At 42.7% G+C, this 19,155-nt stretch overlaps 1 protein-coding gene across 4 annotated transcripts in view; it reads left to right on the forward strand.

Annotated features, from left to right (window-relative positions):
* Nucleotides 1–9,451, forward strand: part of LOC133532109 (synaptic vesicle glycoprotein 2A-like) — a 33,571-nt gene extending 24,120 nt beyond the window's left edge. For all 4 annotated transcript variants that reach the window (XM_061870619.1, XM_061870616.1, XM_061870617.1 and 1 more), the window contains 4 exons: nucleotides 3,743–4,023; nucleotides 5,022–5,254; nucleotides 6,615–6,774; nucleotides 9,302–9,451. In XM_061870619.1, coding sequence (XP_061726603.1) covers nucleotides 3,743–4,023; nucleotides 5,022–5,254; nucleotides 6,615–6,774; nucleotides 9,302–9,449 — 822 coding nt within the window. In that variant the 3' untranslated portion in view covers nucleotides 9,450–9,451. The remainder of the gene's footprint in view (nucleotides 1–3,742; nucleotides 4,024–5,021; nucleotides 5,255–6,614; nucleotides 6,775–9,301) is intronic.
* The last annotated feature ends 9,704 nt before the right edge of the window (nucleotides 9,452–19,155 follow it).

The following is a 19,155-nucleotide window of genomic DNA, read 5'->3' on the forward strand; positions in this document are numbered from 1 at the left end:
GCCTCCTCTCATGTGCGAGAGGGCTCGGGCTATAGTCCCCACGCTAGCCCAATGCGGATTGGGGACTTCTGAAACAAATTTCATTGAAAGACTTCAGTTTGTATTACTTAAAATAATTTAATTCTCATCCAATATGTATCGATACATTAAACATGAAAATTCGACAATCAATAATGAAAATCATCAGCGCTACTTTTTTAAAACATCGAAATTGGCGCCAAAGCAAACCTTTTAAAAAAAACTAAAGCAGTTCTCGCTGGCAAATAAATTGCCTAAATAAATAACAAACTTATAATAAAATTTAAATCTGTAATAATATTATTAACAATATATTGAACGTTCTGATATTTATATCAATCTTATTTATCCAATCAATTAAATATTTTCCATTGTAACTTTTTTTTTAGTAAACCATCATTTACCTATGCCAGGATATTGAAATTTGGCTAAGAAAACATTGATCTCTATTTCTATGACATTAAGGTTGTTTTCACATTGGTAACAATAATGCTGTAATAAGTTGGTTGTTACTCGAATATAATATTAGTAATATACAATTGATTGACAAAACATGCAAGATTCATACTTCTAGACAAGAAATTCCATGAGCTTTTAACAATGAATCTTACACTTCACATACACCTTTGAATTTCTTCGCAGATGTATGCAGGTTTCCTCACGATGTTTTCCTTCACCGAAAAGCTAGTGGTAAATATCAAATGATATTTCGTACATAAGTTCCGAAAAACTCATTGGTACGAGCCAGGATTTGAACCCGCGACCTCCGGATTGATCGCTTACATTATTCGCTTAAATTTTGTATAAAACATTTTGCATGGCTTTTTAAAGTCTAAATGTGTATGGCTCAAATAAAAATAAACCACCTTTTTGTACCACATTTAATGGCAAATAAATATATTTCTATTTCTATTATTAACCCTCTGACCAATTTCAACCTTGGTGCATTACGACAAGGTTCACTATTACGCGCCGCGCACGATCATCGGGGCGTTTAGGTGGTTAAAAGGGAAATAGCTTTGAGATCCTAACGAAATAACGATACTCCTGGTAAGGGCATGTATTTGTGTGATGAGCATGGATATTTGTTCCTGATTCATGGGTGTTTTCTATGTATTTAAGTATTTATAAATATTTATATATTATGTATATATCGTTGTCTAAGTACCCCCAACACAAGCCTTATTGAGCTTACTGTGGGACTTAGTCAATTTGTGTAATAATGTCCTATAATATTTATTTATTTATTTATTATACTTTTTTAGGGTTCCGTAGTCAACTAGGAACCCTTATAGTTTCGCCATGCATGTCCGTCTGTCTGTCTGTCTGTCTGTCCGAGGCTTTGCTCCGTGGTCGGTTGGCATGGTCATATAAATCAATAAAGCCGACAAAATCGTAGAATAAAATCTAAAACATTTTTTAGGGTACCTCCCTTCACGTAAAGTGGGGGCGAAATTTTTTTTTTGCTTCAATCCTACAGTGTGGGATTTCATTTGAAAGGTCTTTCAAAACTAATAGGGGTCTTCAACAAACATTTTTTGATAAACTGAATATATTCGGAGATAATCGCTCCGAAAGAAAAAAAAATGGGTCCCCCCCTCTATCTTTTGAACCATACGTCAAATAAATCGTGGAAGTAAAGCTTAAGAAAGACATTAAATGAAAACTATAGCGGATATGATCAGTTTAGCTGTTTTTGAGTTATCGCAAAAAGTTTCCCCTTCATAGTAAAAAGACGTACACCCACAGTTCATCCCTTGGTTAACAATCTACTATACTTTAAGCTCCAGTTTAACTTATTGTGACGGAAGAGCCCTACGCTACGCATACGCGTATTGCTACGGAACCCTACTCTGAGCATGGCCCGATATGCTCTTGGCCGATTTATCTATGAAATTCCATTTCGTGAGAAAACATTTTCCACTAACTAAATCTTAACAGATCACTTTGATTTTGATGTCGACCGCTTCATCATAATATATTATAGGTTATATAGGTCATATAGAAGACAAAACGGGCGTGGGGCGGGACTAAATAGTCACGCGTTTATATCTTTTGTACTACATTTTTGTCTACTGAGATACCTACCAATTTTTCATTTTTTTGGGTTTATAGTAAAAAAGTATTATTTTAGATGACTCGTAGAAAAAGTATTGTATACAATAAATAAACAATAAATAAGTATTATAGGACATTATTACACAAATTGACTAAGTCCCACAGTAAGCTCAATAAGGCTTGTGTTGAGGGTAATTGGACAACGATATATATAATATCTTATTGTGTCAGTTGAGACACGGCGAAATAAAAAACCAATTTGTATTGCTCTGAAAAGAGAGTACATTTTTATTAAGAGCAAAGGTACAATGTATGCATGAAATGCATGTTTCATTGGACAAAAACTTAATTATAACTCTTACCTGAAAAGAGAAACAACATTTAAGGCTAATATTCCACGTATATCTTTATATTTTAGTTTATTCTTCATGTAACGTTATTTATTCAACGACTCCTTTGAGATTTGACACGTCAAACTATACGTCAGTTCAAACACAAGTGTCACAGATAAAATATACATTGAATGAAGGAGAAGGCTTCATTTACATATATATAATAAATTAATATTTATAAATACTTAAAATACATAGGAAACACCCATGACTCAGGAACAAATGTCCATGCTCATCACACAAATAAATGCCTTTACCGGGATTTGAACCCGGGACCATTGGCTTCATAGGCAGGGTCACTTCCCACTAGGCCAGACCGGTCGTCAAATACAATAGTGATATAAACAAGCTTTTCAATTTTGTACCTCACTTAGGCAACTCAACTGAAAAGCTCTCTGTTATATCACGATTATATTATATAATATACTATTTCTCAAACTTGCTATGAAATGTTGACATGACTTACGTCAAATTAGGTCCGGAAATACTACATATCAGGCGGCATGAGTGAACATGATATGTAAAGGAATTTCATACAGCCTTACACACCTAGGACTGTAAAGCAACCTTCTTTTGTTTTTTAACGTCAAATTGTGACACAACGTCTTGGCAACCAACCATCAACTAGCTTCAGTTAGCTTGGTACGGTGATTTGTTGTGCATATTCGTTGCTAAGCAACGGCGGTGGCGCATCGCGCAGGCGCGCGGACTTACGCGCGTAAGGCTGTACACCGCTGGTAGAGTGGCGAGCCGAGTAGGTCGCCACAAAACAAATTGACTATTTTTTTTTGTTTTAATTGCAAGTTTGAGAAAAGCACTATACATATCTTGGCGAGAAACGGGGTTGCCGGCCGCGTATCATTATCCGGCTTTGCTACGCTCAGCCGTATATATCTACTTGGCCTGCAACCATACGTTTCCCGGCCTCTATAGTAATAAATAAATAAATAAATAAATAAATAAATAAATAAATATTATAGGACATTATTACACAAATTGACTAAGTCCCACAGTAAGCTCAATAAGGCTTGTGTTGAGGGTACTTAGACAACGATATATATAATATATAAATATTTATAAATACTTAAATACATAGGAAACACCCATGACCCAGGAACAAATATCCATGCTCATCACACGAATAAATGCCCTTACCAGGATTTGAACCCGGGACCATCAGCTTCGTAGGCAGGGTCACTACCCACTAGGCCAGACTGGTCGTCAAACTATGTACTATTATTCAACTTTTAATTACTATTTTTTTTCCTTTCCAGTTCTTCCTAGCCTCACACATACCTTCAGCCGTCCTGTCCATCGAGAACCAAGAATTCGAAGCGTCGAAAGTAATAATCGAAAACACGACATACGAGAACCGGCACTTCAACGAGACGCTCGAAAACGTCGAATATCGGAACGTGACGTTCAATAAATGCACGTTCAGAGATATGATGCTATCACACGTGGCGTTTAGGAACTGTTCGTTCTTCGATGTGGCGTTTTCTAATATCAAGACCTCTTATGCGTACTTCACTGGCTCGCTGTTTGTTAATACTACGTAAGTATTTTTGTTATTAAGAGGAACTTCCTCCCGCGCACGCTCCGGTTGTGGAATGAGCTACCTGCCGAGGTTTTCCCGAGGGTCTACAGTATGAGGTTCTTCAAAAAAGGAGTGTACAGATTTTTAAAGGGTCGGCAACGCGCATTTAACACCTCTGGAGTTGCAGGCGTCCATGGGCTGCGGTGACTGCTTACCATCAGGCGGGCCGTATGCTTGCTTGCCACCGTCGTGGTATAAAAAAAAATCATATTAAATATATTGAAACTGCTCAGTCACGTGTTTTAACATCGACAATATCGAAACGTGACGTTCCATAAATTCACGTTCAGAGATATGATGCTATCACACGTGGCGTTTAGGAACTGTTGTTTTTACGATGTGGCGTTTTCTAATATCAAGACCTCTTATGCGTACTTCACTGGGTCGCTGTTTGTTAATACTACGTAAGTATTTTAGTTATTATTAATTATCATATTAAATATATTGAAACTGCTCAGTCACGTGTTTTAACGTCGACAATATCGGAACGTGACGTTCAATAAATGCACGTTCAGAGATATGATGCTGTCACACGTGGCGTTTAGGAACTGTTCCTTTTACGATGTGGCGTTTTCTAATATCAAGACCTCTTATGCGTACTTCACTGGGTCGCTGTTTGTTAATACTACGTAAGTATTTTTGTTATTAAGAGGAACTTCCTCCCGCGCACGCTCCGGTTGTGGAATGAGCTACCTGCCGAGGTTTTCCCGAGGGTCTACAGTATGAGGTTCTTCAGAAAAGGAGTGTACAGATTTTTAAAGGGTCGGCGACGCGCATGTAACACCTCTGGAGTTGCAGGCGTCCATGGGCTGCGGTGACTGCTTACCATCAGGCGGGCCGTATGCTTGCTTGCCAGTCTGGGAGGGGTAAAAAAACCTAGAAATTCGTGTGATGTAATTAATGGACGACTCCTATTAGACAAGACGTTTATGAAACCACAATTGTATTTTTTCCAGCATAATTGACACAGACATAACAGTGGGGCGCGAGATCGACGCGTGGTCCGAGCTGCGCCACTCCACCGTGCGCGGCATGCGCCTCGCCTGCCTGCGCGAGGCGCCGCTCACGTGGCGCCTCGCCGGCGCGCTGAGGGAACAGGCCCACGCGGCGCTAGCTACTATATTAGCTGGCTTATTTGCCGCTATTTTTGCCCCTACGCTGGCTTTAAGCGGGAAATTTTCACCTAAAGGTAAGTTTTTTTTTTAACCTTCACTGCACACAGTTTTCACTAAAAATCCTCGCTACGCTCTGAATTCTACAGCTTCCCTCGCTCCGTCAGAAAATGTCATAAAACCTTAGCTACGCTCTGAATTCTTCAACGTCTCGCTTAGTTTTAAATGGGCGTAAAAGCCTAGCTACGCCTGAATTCTTCAACGTCCCTCGTTCTTCCAAATTCCTATAATAGCTATTTACTGTAAATGCCTGGTTTGAGCACAACTTCATAATACGAGGCATGCGCCTCGCCTGCCTCCACGAGGCGCATCTAACGAGGCGACTAGCCGAGGCATTAAGTCAACAAGCGCACTCGGCGCTAGCTACTATATTAGCTGGGTTATTTGCCGCTATATTTGCTCCTACGCTGGCTTTAAGCGGGAAATTTTCACCAAAAGGTAAGACTTTTGAAACCTTCACTGTGCTCAGTTTTCACTCTAAACCCTCGCTATGCTCTGATTCTACAGCTTCCCTCGCTCCGTTTAAAATTATTATCAAACCATAGATTCGTCATGCTCTAGATTCTTCAACAGCAGATTATTTTAAAATACTTGCTCTAAATTAAAAATCGGCCAAGTGCGAGTTGGACTCGCGCACACAGGGTTCCATTATTACCACTATTTATAAAAACGGAAAAAATCATGTTTCTTGTATGGGAGCCCCACTGAAATATTTATTCTATTCCTTTTTTAGTATTTGTTGTTATAGCGGTAACAGAAATACGTCATCTGTGAAAATTTCACGGTTCATGAGATACAGCCTGGTGACAGACGGACAGCGGAGTCTTAGTAATAGGGTCCCGTTTTACCCTTTGGGTACGGAACCCTAAAAAACGAAAGCATAAAATTGATGAAATTTTATTGACGACCAGTCTGGCCTAGTGGGTAATGACACTAATGACCCTGCCTATGAAGCTGATGGTCCCGGGTTCAAATCCTGGTAAGGGCATTTATTCGTGTGATGAGCATGGATATTTGTTCCTGAGTCATGGGTGTTTTCTATGTATTTAAGTATTTATAAATATTTATATATTATATCCTCGTAAGGCCCAAGGTCCTACCTATAGGACTTATTCAGTTCGATGAAATTTAAATCATATTCAATTAGGACAGAGTTGCATTTGTTTTGTTTCGTGCAATTTTCAAACAAAATAAAATCTACTGTATTCCGTGCACTATAGGTTCAAATTCCAGTGGCAAATTTTGGATTTTTCATTTCTATGGCTGGGCCTTAAGAGGTTAAATATCGTTGTCTAAGTACCCTCAACACAGGCCTTATTGAGCTTACTGTGGGACTTAGTCAATTTGTGTAATAATGTCCTATATTTTTTTTTACAGTGATCCTTTGCGCGATATGTGTCTTGCTGTCTCCCTCTATATACGTGGTGCAGAGCGAGACAGCGCTATACGTGGTGGAGGCCGTATACAGGGTGTTCCTGACTCTGGTGTTCTACATAGCTTGCGTGGGGATCGTGGACTCATATCCTGCTAATTTGAGGTAAATTAATAATCATAATTGCCATAACCATTAATTCGTTGCGTTGAAGTGCCGGTGGCCTAGCGGTAAGAGCGTCCGATTTTCAGTCCGGAGGTCGCGGGTTCAAATCTCGGCTCGTACAGTCAGCATCAATAGTAGCGGATGAAACAACGCGCCAAAAGTATCTGATATTCCGGATAACATTTCCAAATATAGATAATTCTCTAAGAATCACCTTCAAAAGTATATCTTTAACAGTCTAAACTATCTACATATAGAACCATCAACTTTTGTTAAGCTGTTACAGAATGGTAGATACTTTTGAAAACTTGTTTGATCTGCTACTTTTGATGCTGACTGTACCAATGAGTTTTTCGGAACTTATCTACGAAATATCATTTGAAATTTACCAGTCGCTTTTCGGTGAAGGAAAACGTGAGGAAACCTGCATACATCTGCGAAGAAATTTAAAGGTGTATGTGAAGTCCCCAATCCGCATTGGGCTAGCGTGGGGACTATAGCCCGAGCCCTCTCGCATGAGAGGAGGCCTGTGCCCAGCAGTGGGACGTATATAGGCTGAATTATTATTGTTATTAATAATAATTATAATTATTAATTCGTTGCAACCATAAATAAATAAATATTATAGGACATTATTACACAAATTGACTAAGTCCCACAGTAAGGTCAATAAGGCTTGTGTTGAGGGTACTTAGACAACGATATATAAATATTTGAAACTTTGGAAATGAGGGTAGTAATTATTAAAGATAGAAAGAAAGAAGTTTGCAATATTCTTACACCCGGAGTTCATAATCATCATCATCATCATCCTATTTTTTTTATTATTATTTCATTGCAAGTTTGAGAAAAACACTATACAAATCTCGGCGAGGAACGGGGTTGTCGGCCGCGTATCCATACCGCCTCGCTACGCTCGGCCGTCTATATCTACTTGGCCTGCAACCCTTCGTTTCCCGTCCTCTATAGTAATGTACTATTTCTCAAACTTGTAATGAAATGTTGACATGACTTACTTCAAATTAGGTTCGGAAATACTTCATATCTGGTGCGATGAGTTAAGATGATATGTAAAGGAATTTCATACAACCTTCTTTTGTTTTTAAACATCAAATTATGGCACGTCTTGGCATTCAACCATAAAAAACCTAGAAGCAAAATTCTGCCATTATGTTTTTTTTTTCTTGTCTTTTTGTGTTTTTTTTTCTTTTTTGTGTTTGTTAAATATTGTTTCGGGGATTCAAAGGGGAACAAAAATTTCATTATTTTTGCGCTACGACGCACGGTTTAGGAAATACAGCCCCATAAAGTATTTATTTTCAGTCATGCAGATATCTTTATAGGGCTGTATCTCCTGAATCGTGCGTCGTAGCGTAAAAATAATCAAATTTTCGTTCCCCTACCAATAACCTGAAAGTAATAATAACAATCATCATTATCATCATCATCCTATTTTTTTAATTATTTTATTGCAAGTTTGAGAAAAGCACTATACAAATCTCGGCGAGAAACGGGGTTGCCGGCCGCGTATCCCTATCCGACCTCGCTACGCTCGGCCGTCAATATCTACTTGGCCTGCAACCCATCGTTTCCCGTCCTCTATAGTAAACTCCCTGAATCATAGGAGGAAAAAAAAAAAAAAACAGAATTTAACAGCCGTTTAAAATATTTTTACATAATTTTCAATCATGGCTGAATGCCGAACAGGTCTGTGCCTTCGATGCCTCACCTGTCAACAAATGACAATATGGCGGACGAATGTTTGATATGTCACCGTTTAAGAATTATTTCGCTTAAAATTTAGTTTTTCTCCGCAAGTGTGATGAAATAGTGTTTTATTTATACAATCGAGATATAATAGGGAGCTTTTCAGTCGAGTATGCTCAGGTGCCTAAGTACGAGATTGAAAAGCTTGATTATATTACTATTGTATACAATCATCTAAAATAATACTTTTTGTATTATAAAACCTAAATAAGTAATGAAAATTGATAAGTAGCTCAACAAAAATGTAGTACAAAAGACATACGCGCGACTATGTAGTGCCGCCCCGCGCCAGTTTAGTCCATTGTATGGGAGCGTGGCGGCTCGTGATTGGTTATTTTTTTTATAGTTGACTACAGCGTATCGAAATTAATATTATAGTTGAGTGGGAGCCCATACATAAAAAGTGCGCAATTATAGTTTGGTACACGAAATCTTAATTCAACCATTACAGTCAACGAGGGTGGGAGGGGGTTAGGGTCGGCAACGCGCATGTAACTCCTCTGGAGTTGCAGGCGTACATAGGCTACGGATACTGCTTACCATTAGGCAGGCCGTATGCTTGTTTGCCACCGACGTAGTATAAAAAAAAAAAACAGTGGACAAGTAAAAAGGAATTGTTTCCTTTATGCAGCGAGTACTTCTGCTACTGTCGAAAATCCCGTCTGAAGTAAACGGGAACAAACCGTTTAAAATCCAATTTTACCATCCTATTTATATGGTTCAAATTCAAAATAAAATCAAGTTAAATGTGTTGTTTCAGATGCACAGCCCACGGGCTAATAATGTCGGTGGCGTACATGGGCGGAGCAATAGTGCGGGGGCTGTGGGCCGCGCCGCCCGCCGCCGCCGCCGTCTTGTGCGCCGTCTGTGCTGTCGCCGCCGCCGCCAGCGCGGCCCGCGTCAGATAGAGGTACTGCAGTACATGTCCCGCCGTCTGTGCTGTCGCCGCCGCCGCCAGCGCGGCCCGCGTCAGATAGAGGTACTGCAGTACATGTCCCGCCGTCTGTGCTGTCGCCGCCGCCGCCAGCGCGGCCCGCGTCAGATAGAGGTACTGCAGTACATGTCCCGCCGTCTGTGCTGTCGCCGCCGCCGCCAGCGCGGCCCGCGTCAGATAGAGGTACTGCAGTACATGTCCCGCCGTCTGTGCTGTCGCCGCCGCCGCCAGCGCGGCCCGCGTCAGATAGAGGTACTGCAGTACATGTCCCGCCGTCTGTGCTGTCGCCGCCGCCGCCAGCGCGGCCCGCGTCAGATAGAGGTACTGCAGTACATGTCCCGCCGTCTGTGCTGTCGCCGCCGCCGCCAGCGCGGCCCGCGTCAGATAGAGGTACTGCAGTACATGTCCCGCCGTCTGTGCTGTCGCCGCCGCCGCCAGCGCGGCCCGCGTCAGATAGAGGTACTGCAGTACATGTCCCGCCGTCTGTGCTGTCGCCGCCGCCGCCAGCGCGGCCCGCGTCAGATAGAGGTACTGCAGTACATGTCCCGCCGTCTGTGCTGTCGCCGCCGCCGCCAGCGCGGCCCGCGTCAGATAGAGGTACTGCAGTACATGTCCCGCCGTCTGTGCTGTCGCCGCCGCCGCCAGCGCGGCCCGCGTCAGATAGAGGTACTGCAGTACATGTCCCGCCGTCTGTGCTGTCGCCGCCGCCGCCAGCGCGGCCCGCGTCAGATAGAGGTACTGCAGTACATGTCCCGCCGTCTGTGCTGTCGCCGCCGCCGCCAGCGCGGCCCGCGTCAGATAGAGGTACTGCAGTACATGTCCCGCCGTCTGTGCTGTCGCCGCCGCCGCCAGCGCGGCCCGCGTCAGATAGAGGTACTGCAGTACATGTCCCGCCGTCTGTGCTGTCGCCGCCGCCGCCAGCGCGGCCCGCGTCAGATAGAGGTACTGCAGTACATGTCCCGCCGTCTGTGCTGTCGCCGCCGCCGCCAGCGCGGCCCGCGTCAGATAGAGGTACTGCAGTACATGTCCCGCCGTCTGTGCTGTCGCCGCCGCCGCCAGCGCGGCCCGCGTCAGATAGAGGTACTGCAGTACATGTCCCGCCGTCTGTGCTGTCGCCGCCGCCGCCAGCGCGGCCCGCGTCAGATAGAGGTACTGCAGTACATGTCCCGCCGTCTGTGCTGTCGCCGCCGCCGCCAGCGCGGCCCGCGTCAGATAGAGGTACTGCAGTACATGTCCCGCCGTCTGTGCTGTCGCCGCCGCCGCCAGCGCGGCCCGCGTCAGATAGAGGTACTGCAGTACATGTCCCGCCGTCTGTGCTGTCGCCGCCGCCGCCAGCGCGGCCCGCGTCAGATAGAGGTACTGCAGTACATGTCCCGCCGTCTGTGCTGTCGCCGCCGCCTCCAGCGCGGCCCGCGTCAGATAGAGGTACTGCAGTACATGTCCCGCCGTCTGTGCTGTCGCCGCCGCCGCCAGCGCGGCCCGCGTCAGATAGAGGTACTGCAGTACATGTCCCGCCGTCTGTGCTGTCGCCGCCGCCGCCAGCGCGGCCCGCGTCAGATAGAGGTACTGCAGTACATGTCCCGCCGTCTGTGCTGTCGCCGCCGCCGCCAGCGCGGCCCGCGTCAGATAGAGGTACTGCAGTACATGTCCCGCCGTCTGTGCTGTCGCCGCCGCCGCCAGCGCGGCCCGCGTCAGATAGAGGTACTGCAGTACATGTCCCGCCGTCTGTGCTGTCGCCGCCGCCGCCAGCGCGGCCCGCGTCAGATAGAGGTACTGCAGTACATGTCCCGCCGTCTGTGCTGTCGCCGCCGCCGCCAGCGCGGCCCGCGTCAGATAGAGGTACTGCAGTACATGTCCCGCCGTCTGTGCTGTCGCCGCCGCCGCCAGCGCGGCCCGCGTCAGATAGAGGTACTGCAGTACATGTCCCGCCGTCTGTGCTGTCGCCGCCGCCGCCAGCGCGGCCCGCGTCAGATAGAGGTACTGCAGTACATGTCCCGCCGTCTGTGCTGTCGCCGCCGCCGCCAGCGCGGCCCGCGTCAGATAGAGGTACTGCAGTACATGTCCCGCCGTCTGTGCTGTCGCCGCCGCCGCCAGCGCGGCCCGCGTCAGATAGAGGTACTGCAGTACATGTCCCGCCGTCTGTGCTGTCGCCGCCGCCGCCAGCGCGGCCCGCGTCAGATAGAGGTACTGCAGTACATGTCCCGCCGTCTGTGCTGTCGCCGCCGCCGCCAGCGCGGCCCGCGTCAGATAGAGGTACTGCAGTACATGTCCCGCCGTCTGTGCTGTCGCCGCCGCCTCCAGCGCGGCCCGCGTCAGATAGAGGTACTGCAGTACATGTCCCGCCGTCTGTGCTGTCGCCGCCGCCGCCAGCGCGGCCCGCGTCAGATAGAGGTACTGCAGTACATGTCCCGCCGTCTGTGCTGTCGCCGCCGCCGCCAGCGCGGCCCGCGTCAGATAGAGGTACTGCAGTACATGTCCCGCCGTCTGTGCTGTCGCCGCCGCCGCCAGCGCGGCCCGCGTCAGATAGAGGTACTGCAGTACATGTCCCGCCGTCTGTGCTGTCGCCGCCGCCGCCAGCGTGGCCCGCGTCAGATAGAGGTACTGCAGTACATGTCCCGCCGTCTGTGCTGTCGCCGCCGCCGCCAGCGCGGCTCGCGTCAGATAGAGGTACTGCAGTACATGTCCCGCCGTCTGTGCTGTCGCCGCCGCCGCCAGCGCGGCCCGCGTCAGATAGAGGTACTGCAGTACATGTCCCGCCGTCTGTGCTGTCGCCGCCGCCGCCAGCGCGGCCCGCGTCAGATAGAGGTACTGCAGTACATGTCCCGCCGTCTGTGCTGTCGCCGCCGCCGCCAGCGCGGCCCGCGTCAGATAGAGGTACTACAGTACATGTCCCGCCGGCTGTGCTGTCGCCGCCGCCGCCAGCGCGGCCCGCGTCAGATAGAGGTACTACAGTACATGTCCCGCCGTCTGTGCTGTCGCCGCCGCCGCCAGCGCGGCCCGCGTCAGATAGAGGTACTGCAGTACATGTCCCGCCGTCTGTACTGTCGCCGCCACCGCCAGCGCGGCCCGCGTCAGATAGAGGTACTGCAGTACATGTCCCGCCGTCTGTGCTGTCGCCGCCGCCGCCAGCGCGGCCCGCGTCAGATAGAGGTACTACAGTACATGTCCCGCCGTCTGTGCTGTCGCCGCCACCGCCAGCGCGGCCCGCGTCAGATAGAAGTACTACAGTACATGTCCCGCCATCTTGAAAGAAAAACCAATCGACAAGAAATTTACATAATTAATGAACCTCACAATATTTAATGAGAATTTGATAAATACGGCCGACGAAAGCACATTTTCCCAAGCTTTTTATACTCTTAAAAGTAATAAGATTAAAATGAATTAACCGTTTGCAAAATTTGCCCAATCAAAGTATTAAACTAAAACTTTTTTTTTTGCAGATGTCACCGACTTTCAGACAGGACGCAACGTAACACGAAATGACATTCTTCATATTTGTATGTACATAGACCGATATTTGTTACTATGATATCCAGTAATTATGTAGACAAATAGAAAACATGTTATCTAACCAACAAAATGAAAAAGACCACATTGACATATTCATAGCAAGCCGATTTTATCGTGTTTTGTAACGTAAGGTGAACGTTTTTAAGAGTAAAGGGGACGGACGCTTTTCCATACAAAAGTAGTCCCCATTTTCCTCTGGATATTGACATTATGGGAAATATTTTTACGTAATTTGATGTATTTTAACAATAGCTATGCTCCTACGTTTGATTATTTTTTTTAATTTTCTTATTATTGGAAAAACTAGGAGCGAAAAATAGATTGATGTGCGTGCGTGCGTGCGTGCGTGCGTGCGTGCGTGCGTGCGTGCGTGCGTGCGTGCGTGCGTGCGTGTGTGTGCGTGTGTGTGTGTGTGTGTGTGTGTGTGTGTGTGTGTGTGTGTGTGTGTGTGTGTGTGTGTGTATGCGAAATCGGCTTGGCATGAAGTCATAGTTTTGTCTTAGCGACCCTGCCTCTGTCTGTAAAGTTAACATGAATTCTACTCATAAGAGGGTTTATAAATTCGATTCGCGTAAGATTTGTGTTGAAATATTTTTTTACTATCGTCTTTAATAATAGTACCAATTATATATCTAGGTGTACTGTAAACATTTCAAATATACGACAATAGACCAACTCTACACAAACTTTAAATGATAAAGTGAGGGAGTGTAAGATTAAACGTATTTTTTATGAAACATAACGTTTATAATTGTAGCACCTCCACACTTTTTCACGTCAAAGTCTATAAGGGCTCTAGTAATGCTAATTTAACATTCTTTAGCAGTGTTTAGGAGTGTACAGGTTTTTAAAGGGTCGGCAACGCGCATGTAATGCCTCTGGTGTTGGCGTCCATAGGCTACGGTGACTGCTTACCATCAGGCGGGCCGTATGCTTGTTTGCCACCGTCGTGGTATTTAAAAAAAAAACTGTTGTGATGGAAATAGTTCGGACTTGCCATTTTTGACGAAAACCAAAGTTATATGACTGATACTATGATACTCAAAAGTGCTTGTGGCTATCCGATGTGAAAATCTGTATGTCAATGGAAATGTAAAATTTATACATTATATTATTTATTTAGTCACGTGCAATAATTTACGGGGTGAATATATAGGTCATACTGAGCATCTTTTACTATGGGAGCAATCCCGAAATCGCTAAAATATTAGCTGTTTCATACATTTTGGCTTGACATTTTTTTTTAATTTTTTTTTTTTAGTTTTACTCATTTCCTCAAAGGTTAACTGGAAGAGATCCCATACAGGGATAAGTTCGCCTTTGTTGTATTTAATTTACTCTGTAACTGTGTTTTTCGTGTTTTTATTTCTATGTACAATAAAGTATATACATACATACATACATACATACATTTTGACATTGTCTTTTTCTATGGAGTAATTTTACAAGCTTTTATTTACTTTCACCTGACCGTTGTCTGTTTGTAATCAAATCTTGCAAGTTAAATTTGATCCACTTCCCGGTTTCCGATTGAGCTGAAAATTTGCATACATATGTAAGTCGGGTGACAACAATATTATGGTACCATCGAGCTGATCTGATGGTGGACATAGGAACTCTGTGATAAAACAACGCAACCTAATTGTGTTTGGGGTTTTTAGAATTTGCTCGATGAGTATTAGTTGCCTGTGGAAAGAAAAGTACAGTCAGCGATAAAAGCTTGTACCAAAAATGAAATTTTTGCCAAAAACTTATTTATTTTATTCGCGATTTCGGGATTGGTCTTATAAAGTTGCTCAATATGACCTATATATTCAGCCCGTAAATTATTGCAGGTAACTAAATAAACACCGAGTATTAGACGTCTTTTAATATTCTTGGATGTAGCAATAATTTAAATATCATTGAATGGGCATGGAGAGAGATGTGTATATATTGTTATATTATAGTTCTAGATTTTTAAATTTAGAAGGGAATGAAATATAGATTTGTATTAGCGATACACAGGTAAGAAAGATAATTTTAAAGTAATGTAAAAGATTTCCAATGTCAGAAAAAAAAAGATTTGGAGGTGTTAAAGATCTCCAAGCGTTATTATGAATCCATATGAAATGTTTCTCGTCAGGAGACTTATGCAAACAGTCTTATAAATTAGTGCTATAGAATACATAACTAGTACGAGTATGTATCCGATATGTCAATATTTTATAATATAACAGAGAAACATACAAAAATGAAAAAGTAATGGTATCATTCGATTTCTTACATTTTATTTAAAAAAATATTGTATAGCTACTATTCACATATTTCACCGACAAAATCGCCATTTACTTTTCTTACAGAAGCGTTTCGTCAGTAAAGTGCGATTGTAAGACTTTGACTATCATTTGTGACTTTTGCACTGCTTTAACGCAATGGGTCCCATATAGAAATTTGATCCTCAAAACAAACCCGATCGATTGATACCATTAATAAAAAAAATGTCAACTACCCTATTTCTGCACGTGTGCTTTCATTTCCGCTAATTTTCGCCTCAGATGAAAAGCAGCCTTATATTGTTTAGAAAATCTGTGCTAAATGTTGGGGGTCATCCATTAATTTCATCACACAATTTCGATATTTAGACCCCCGTAGGTTCACACTTTTTATTAGGAAAGAGATACCTGGGTAAACCCACTCCTGTTGCTGTGACGTAATATGTGAATGAACCCTTGTCTCTTTCTAACGAACATAAATATCAAAGTGAAAGACAGGGAAAAAATATTATCCGTGGCATTTTAATGTCAATAATCTACATAGGTAATACATTAAGTTTAGAGATGTAAAAGATCCCCAAGTGAATTTGATTGTAATATGCCAACAATTTGTGAACGCGAGTGTATTTTTGCCTGAAATCAGATTACGTACGCTAGTTATTAAATGTGTGTATTCCTATTTGTCCCCGCCGGGCACAGATGGGAACAGGTGCATGTATTAAATTATTCCCATCCGTCCCTGCCTCATGCATGGCGGTAGTCATAAATGGGAATACACCATTTAAAGTGTGAGAGAATTCTCTTTCTCAACGCCTCATGCAACCTAGGCGGTAATATTTTAAAGACCTAAGTTTCTTTAAGATATTATCAGGCTTTGACATTATATCTAACGACTTACGGGCATTAAGAATGGTGCTAATTCAGTGGTGTCACTTACGAATTCGAGCCAATCATGCAGTCTCACGCAAATAGTTGCGACCAATCGCGTGCGTGATGCGAACTCACCAACCAATCGTCGTGGCGTTAGGCACGATTAGCTCGAATTCGTGTGCGTGACACCGCTGAACTAGCACTATTCTTAGTGCCCGTAATCCTTAGATATATGTCAATGTTGTCAGGTGTCAACCAATACTTACTAATTGCAAGAAATAAGTAAACAAAAATCAATCTTGTTTCATTATTAGTACGGTTCACTATGGCTATGAACTTGTGGAAGTAAGTAGTGAATTTTGGTTGTCAGATGTTAGCTAGTGTTGGCTCAGATTCGAGTTGAGTCGTCTGTTTTAAGACTCGACTCGGCTTTCAGACTCGTTTAAAAGTCGAAACTCGAGTTCTTTTCAACTGAGACCCGAGTCTTTTGTAGTGAATTATTTTTATATATGTTTTTTTTTAATTTGTTTTAATAGGATTTAAGTAAAATTCATGGGTTAGGTATACCATGCAATAAGGCTTATTTTCTTTACTAATACTGGTATTTTTTTTAAATTAAAACCGAAAAAATACTTAAATAATAACTTAGAATAAAATTTAACCTAAAATTAAAACTACCTACACAACTTAAACTAATATCTATAAAAAAACATGGGTGGCCTAACCCAATTTGTTTATTTACCTATAAGCTAGATTAGCTCAGGTCCGATCCCTGCGGAAGGGTTCCCATAAGGCTGGCTGTGTTCCTCCCTTGGATCGCTATGCCGATCCGTTGGGTGAGGAACGAGCCAGCCCTATTATGACGGTCCTCGGTGACATCAATAATTTTTGTGAATGTTGTCTAATTAATTTGTGAGCGCTTGGGCATCACGGTACTAGTTTAGTATTTAGACAAAACTCACAAAATTGTTGACGGGATATTTATTCGGAAGCTGGAGTCCTTTTTAGTTGAGCTTAAATACTCCACAAACAACTCAAATCGGGACTTAAACGACTCGGAAGCTCTTTAAGCGATCCTCGTAAAAACGAGTCGAGTTCTTTAAATTTAGACTCGAGAGACTCGAGTTCCTACGAACACTAGTTGTCACCTAAAGATTAGCTGAAATTTCCTTATTTTCTCGTAAAATATCGCTTTATGATTGCCATATCCTTAAGCATTACGTAGAGTCTACGTCGTAGACTGTTTATTTCATAGTTTTAGAAAAGACATTAATTTTATTTATATGTATATGTACATTTCCCATTTAAGGCCTGTGCACACCGGATGCGAGTGTGTAAACGTGCACGTTGTAATATACAGACCTTTATGGGAGACGGCACACCGCTTGCGTGACATGCGTGCACGTGTACGCACAGCCAGTGTGCTCATGCCTTTATTTGTATATAAAGCATTCCTCATTTGTGACTGATTTGGTAAATATTTAGCCATATGCCTAGTCAAAAGCCATTTCCCTCTTAGTGATTAAACATTATATTTAAAATTATATGATATAATACAGAGGTTACATTTGAAAAATTGATAATTGATGTTGTCGTAAAATAAATACCGTTTAAAAATATTTACGTAACGTTAACTTGCTCAACATTGCCTACCATGCCTAACTTTGCCTGGCATGTAATAGCGATTATTTTCTAAACATCTGTAAATGGGCATTTCTATTGTTGCGTTAGAATTGGGGTTTTTTTATAATATTTCCACTCTGACTCAACGAGCATTTTCGATTTCTTTTTATAGCCTATCTTGTGTATCTATATAGCCTAACGACGTGTATGTATAAAGCTGCTCTGAAACTTTGTGCTTACAAGAGGATAAGGTATATCTAGTTCTGTAATCAGTTTATGTAGCTTCAGCTACCATAGTTAAAAAATACAGCGAATTAAAAAAAATCATACAAAACTTGTTTTTGCTCTATTTCGTTTAATTTATAAACTGGAGCTATAAAAACTAATTACAGGACTAGATATAGCTCATATCATTGTGTGTGCAAAGTTGCATTATAATCCAACACGTATTTTTAAAATGAGAACGAAACTCCGTTTGTATGGGAAGGTAAAAATCAGCCGAGCTTGCTGGGGACTCTTAAGGCCAAAGTTAGGCTGTCGATGTCGATTTTAGCAAGCTTGAAAACTTCTCTTCTTCGTGGAGGAGCTGGGGTGGTGAGAGTAGGCTCCCTCCTTTCACGCAAAATAGGCACAATGGTTGTCGATTTGCGGAAAATGCCCAGAAGCACTAACTAACTAAGCTGTCGATGCAAACTTTAGCCATTGGTGCAAAGTTGGCCTGCTGGGCAAAATGGAGTCGTTTCACGATACTATTCGATCTTGGAGAAACATTTTAACTTGTTGACAAATGTAACTTCTGTTTTGTATTATATCGTGCATTGTTTTCACATATCTTTAGTTAATATGAATTTTAATTAATTTTAGTTACATTAGCATATGTGCAGCTCTTGGTCGGTATATTAATTATCAACGAAATTGCACGTAGTTAAGTACTAGTTTTGAAAATATTTGATTTCGTAATCACTTAGTACCTTTAATTACATATCCTTTTAAATTCGACTGAATATAAATTATTTTGTAAGTAATTAATTATAATAATACATTCAAAAGTAGTTCTTTCTTTATTGTTATGTGAAAAACAGCAATAATATTTTAGTTTTATAAAGAAATATTTAATGATCATTATTATTTATTATAGAGAAAGTGAATGAAGTGTAAAATGACAATATTTATATAATTATATAAAAGCTTCGATATGTCAGAAATCATCGGATATTTATAGGCCTGCGCACACCAGATGCGTAGATGTGCAAGTGCGCGTCGTTATACAAAGTGCCCGAGGAATTTCCGAGAGATTTTCACCACGCATTTAAGGAAAAAAAGTTACATAAATTTAGGTCAATAAAAAAAAATGATTATATTTTATTTTCTATTTTTTTTTGTATGTATTTGTACATAAAATGTAAACGCAAAGTGTTA

The sequence above is a fragment of the Cydia pomonella genome, chromosome 26 (genome assembly GCF_033807575.1).
Source record: "Cydia pomonella isolate Wapato2018A chromosome 26, ilCydPomo1, whole genome shotgun sequence".
NCBI lineage: Eukaryota > Metazoa > Arthropoda > Insecta > Lepidoptera > Tortricidae > Cydia > Cydia pomonella.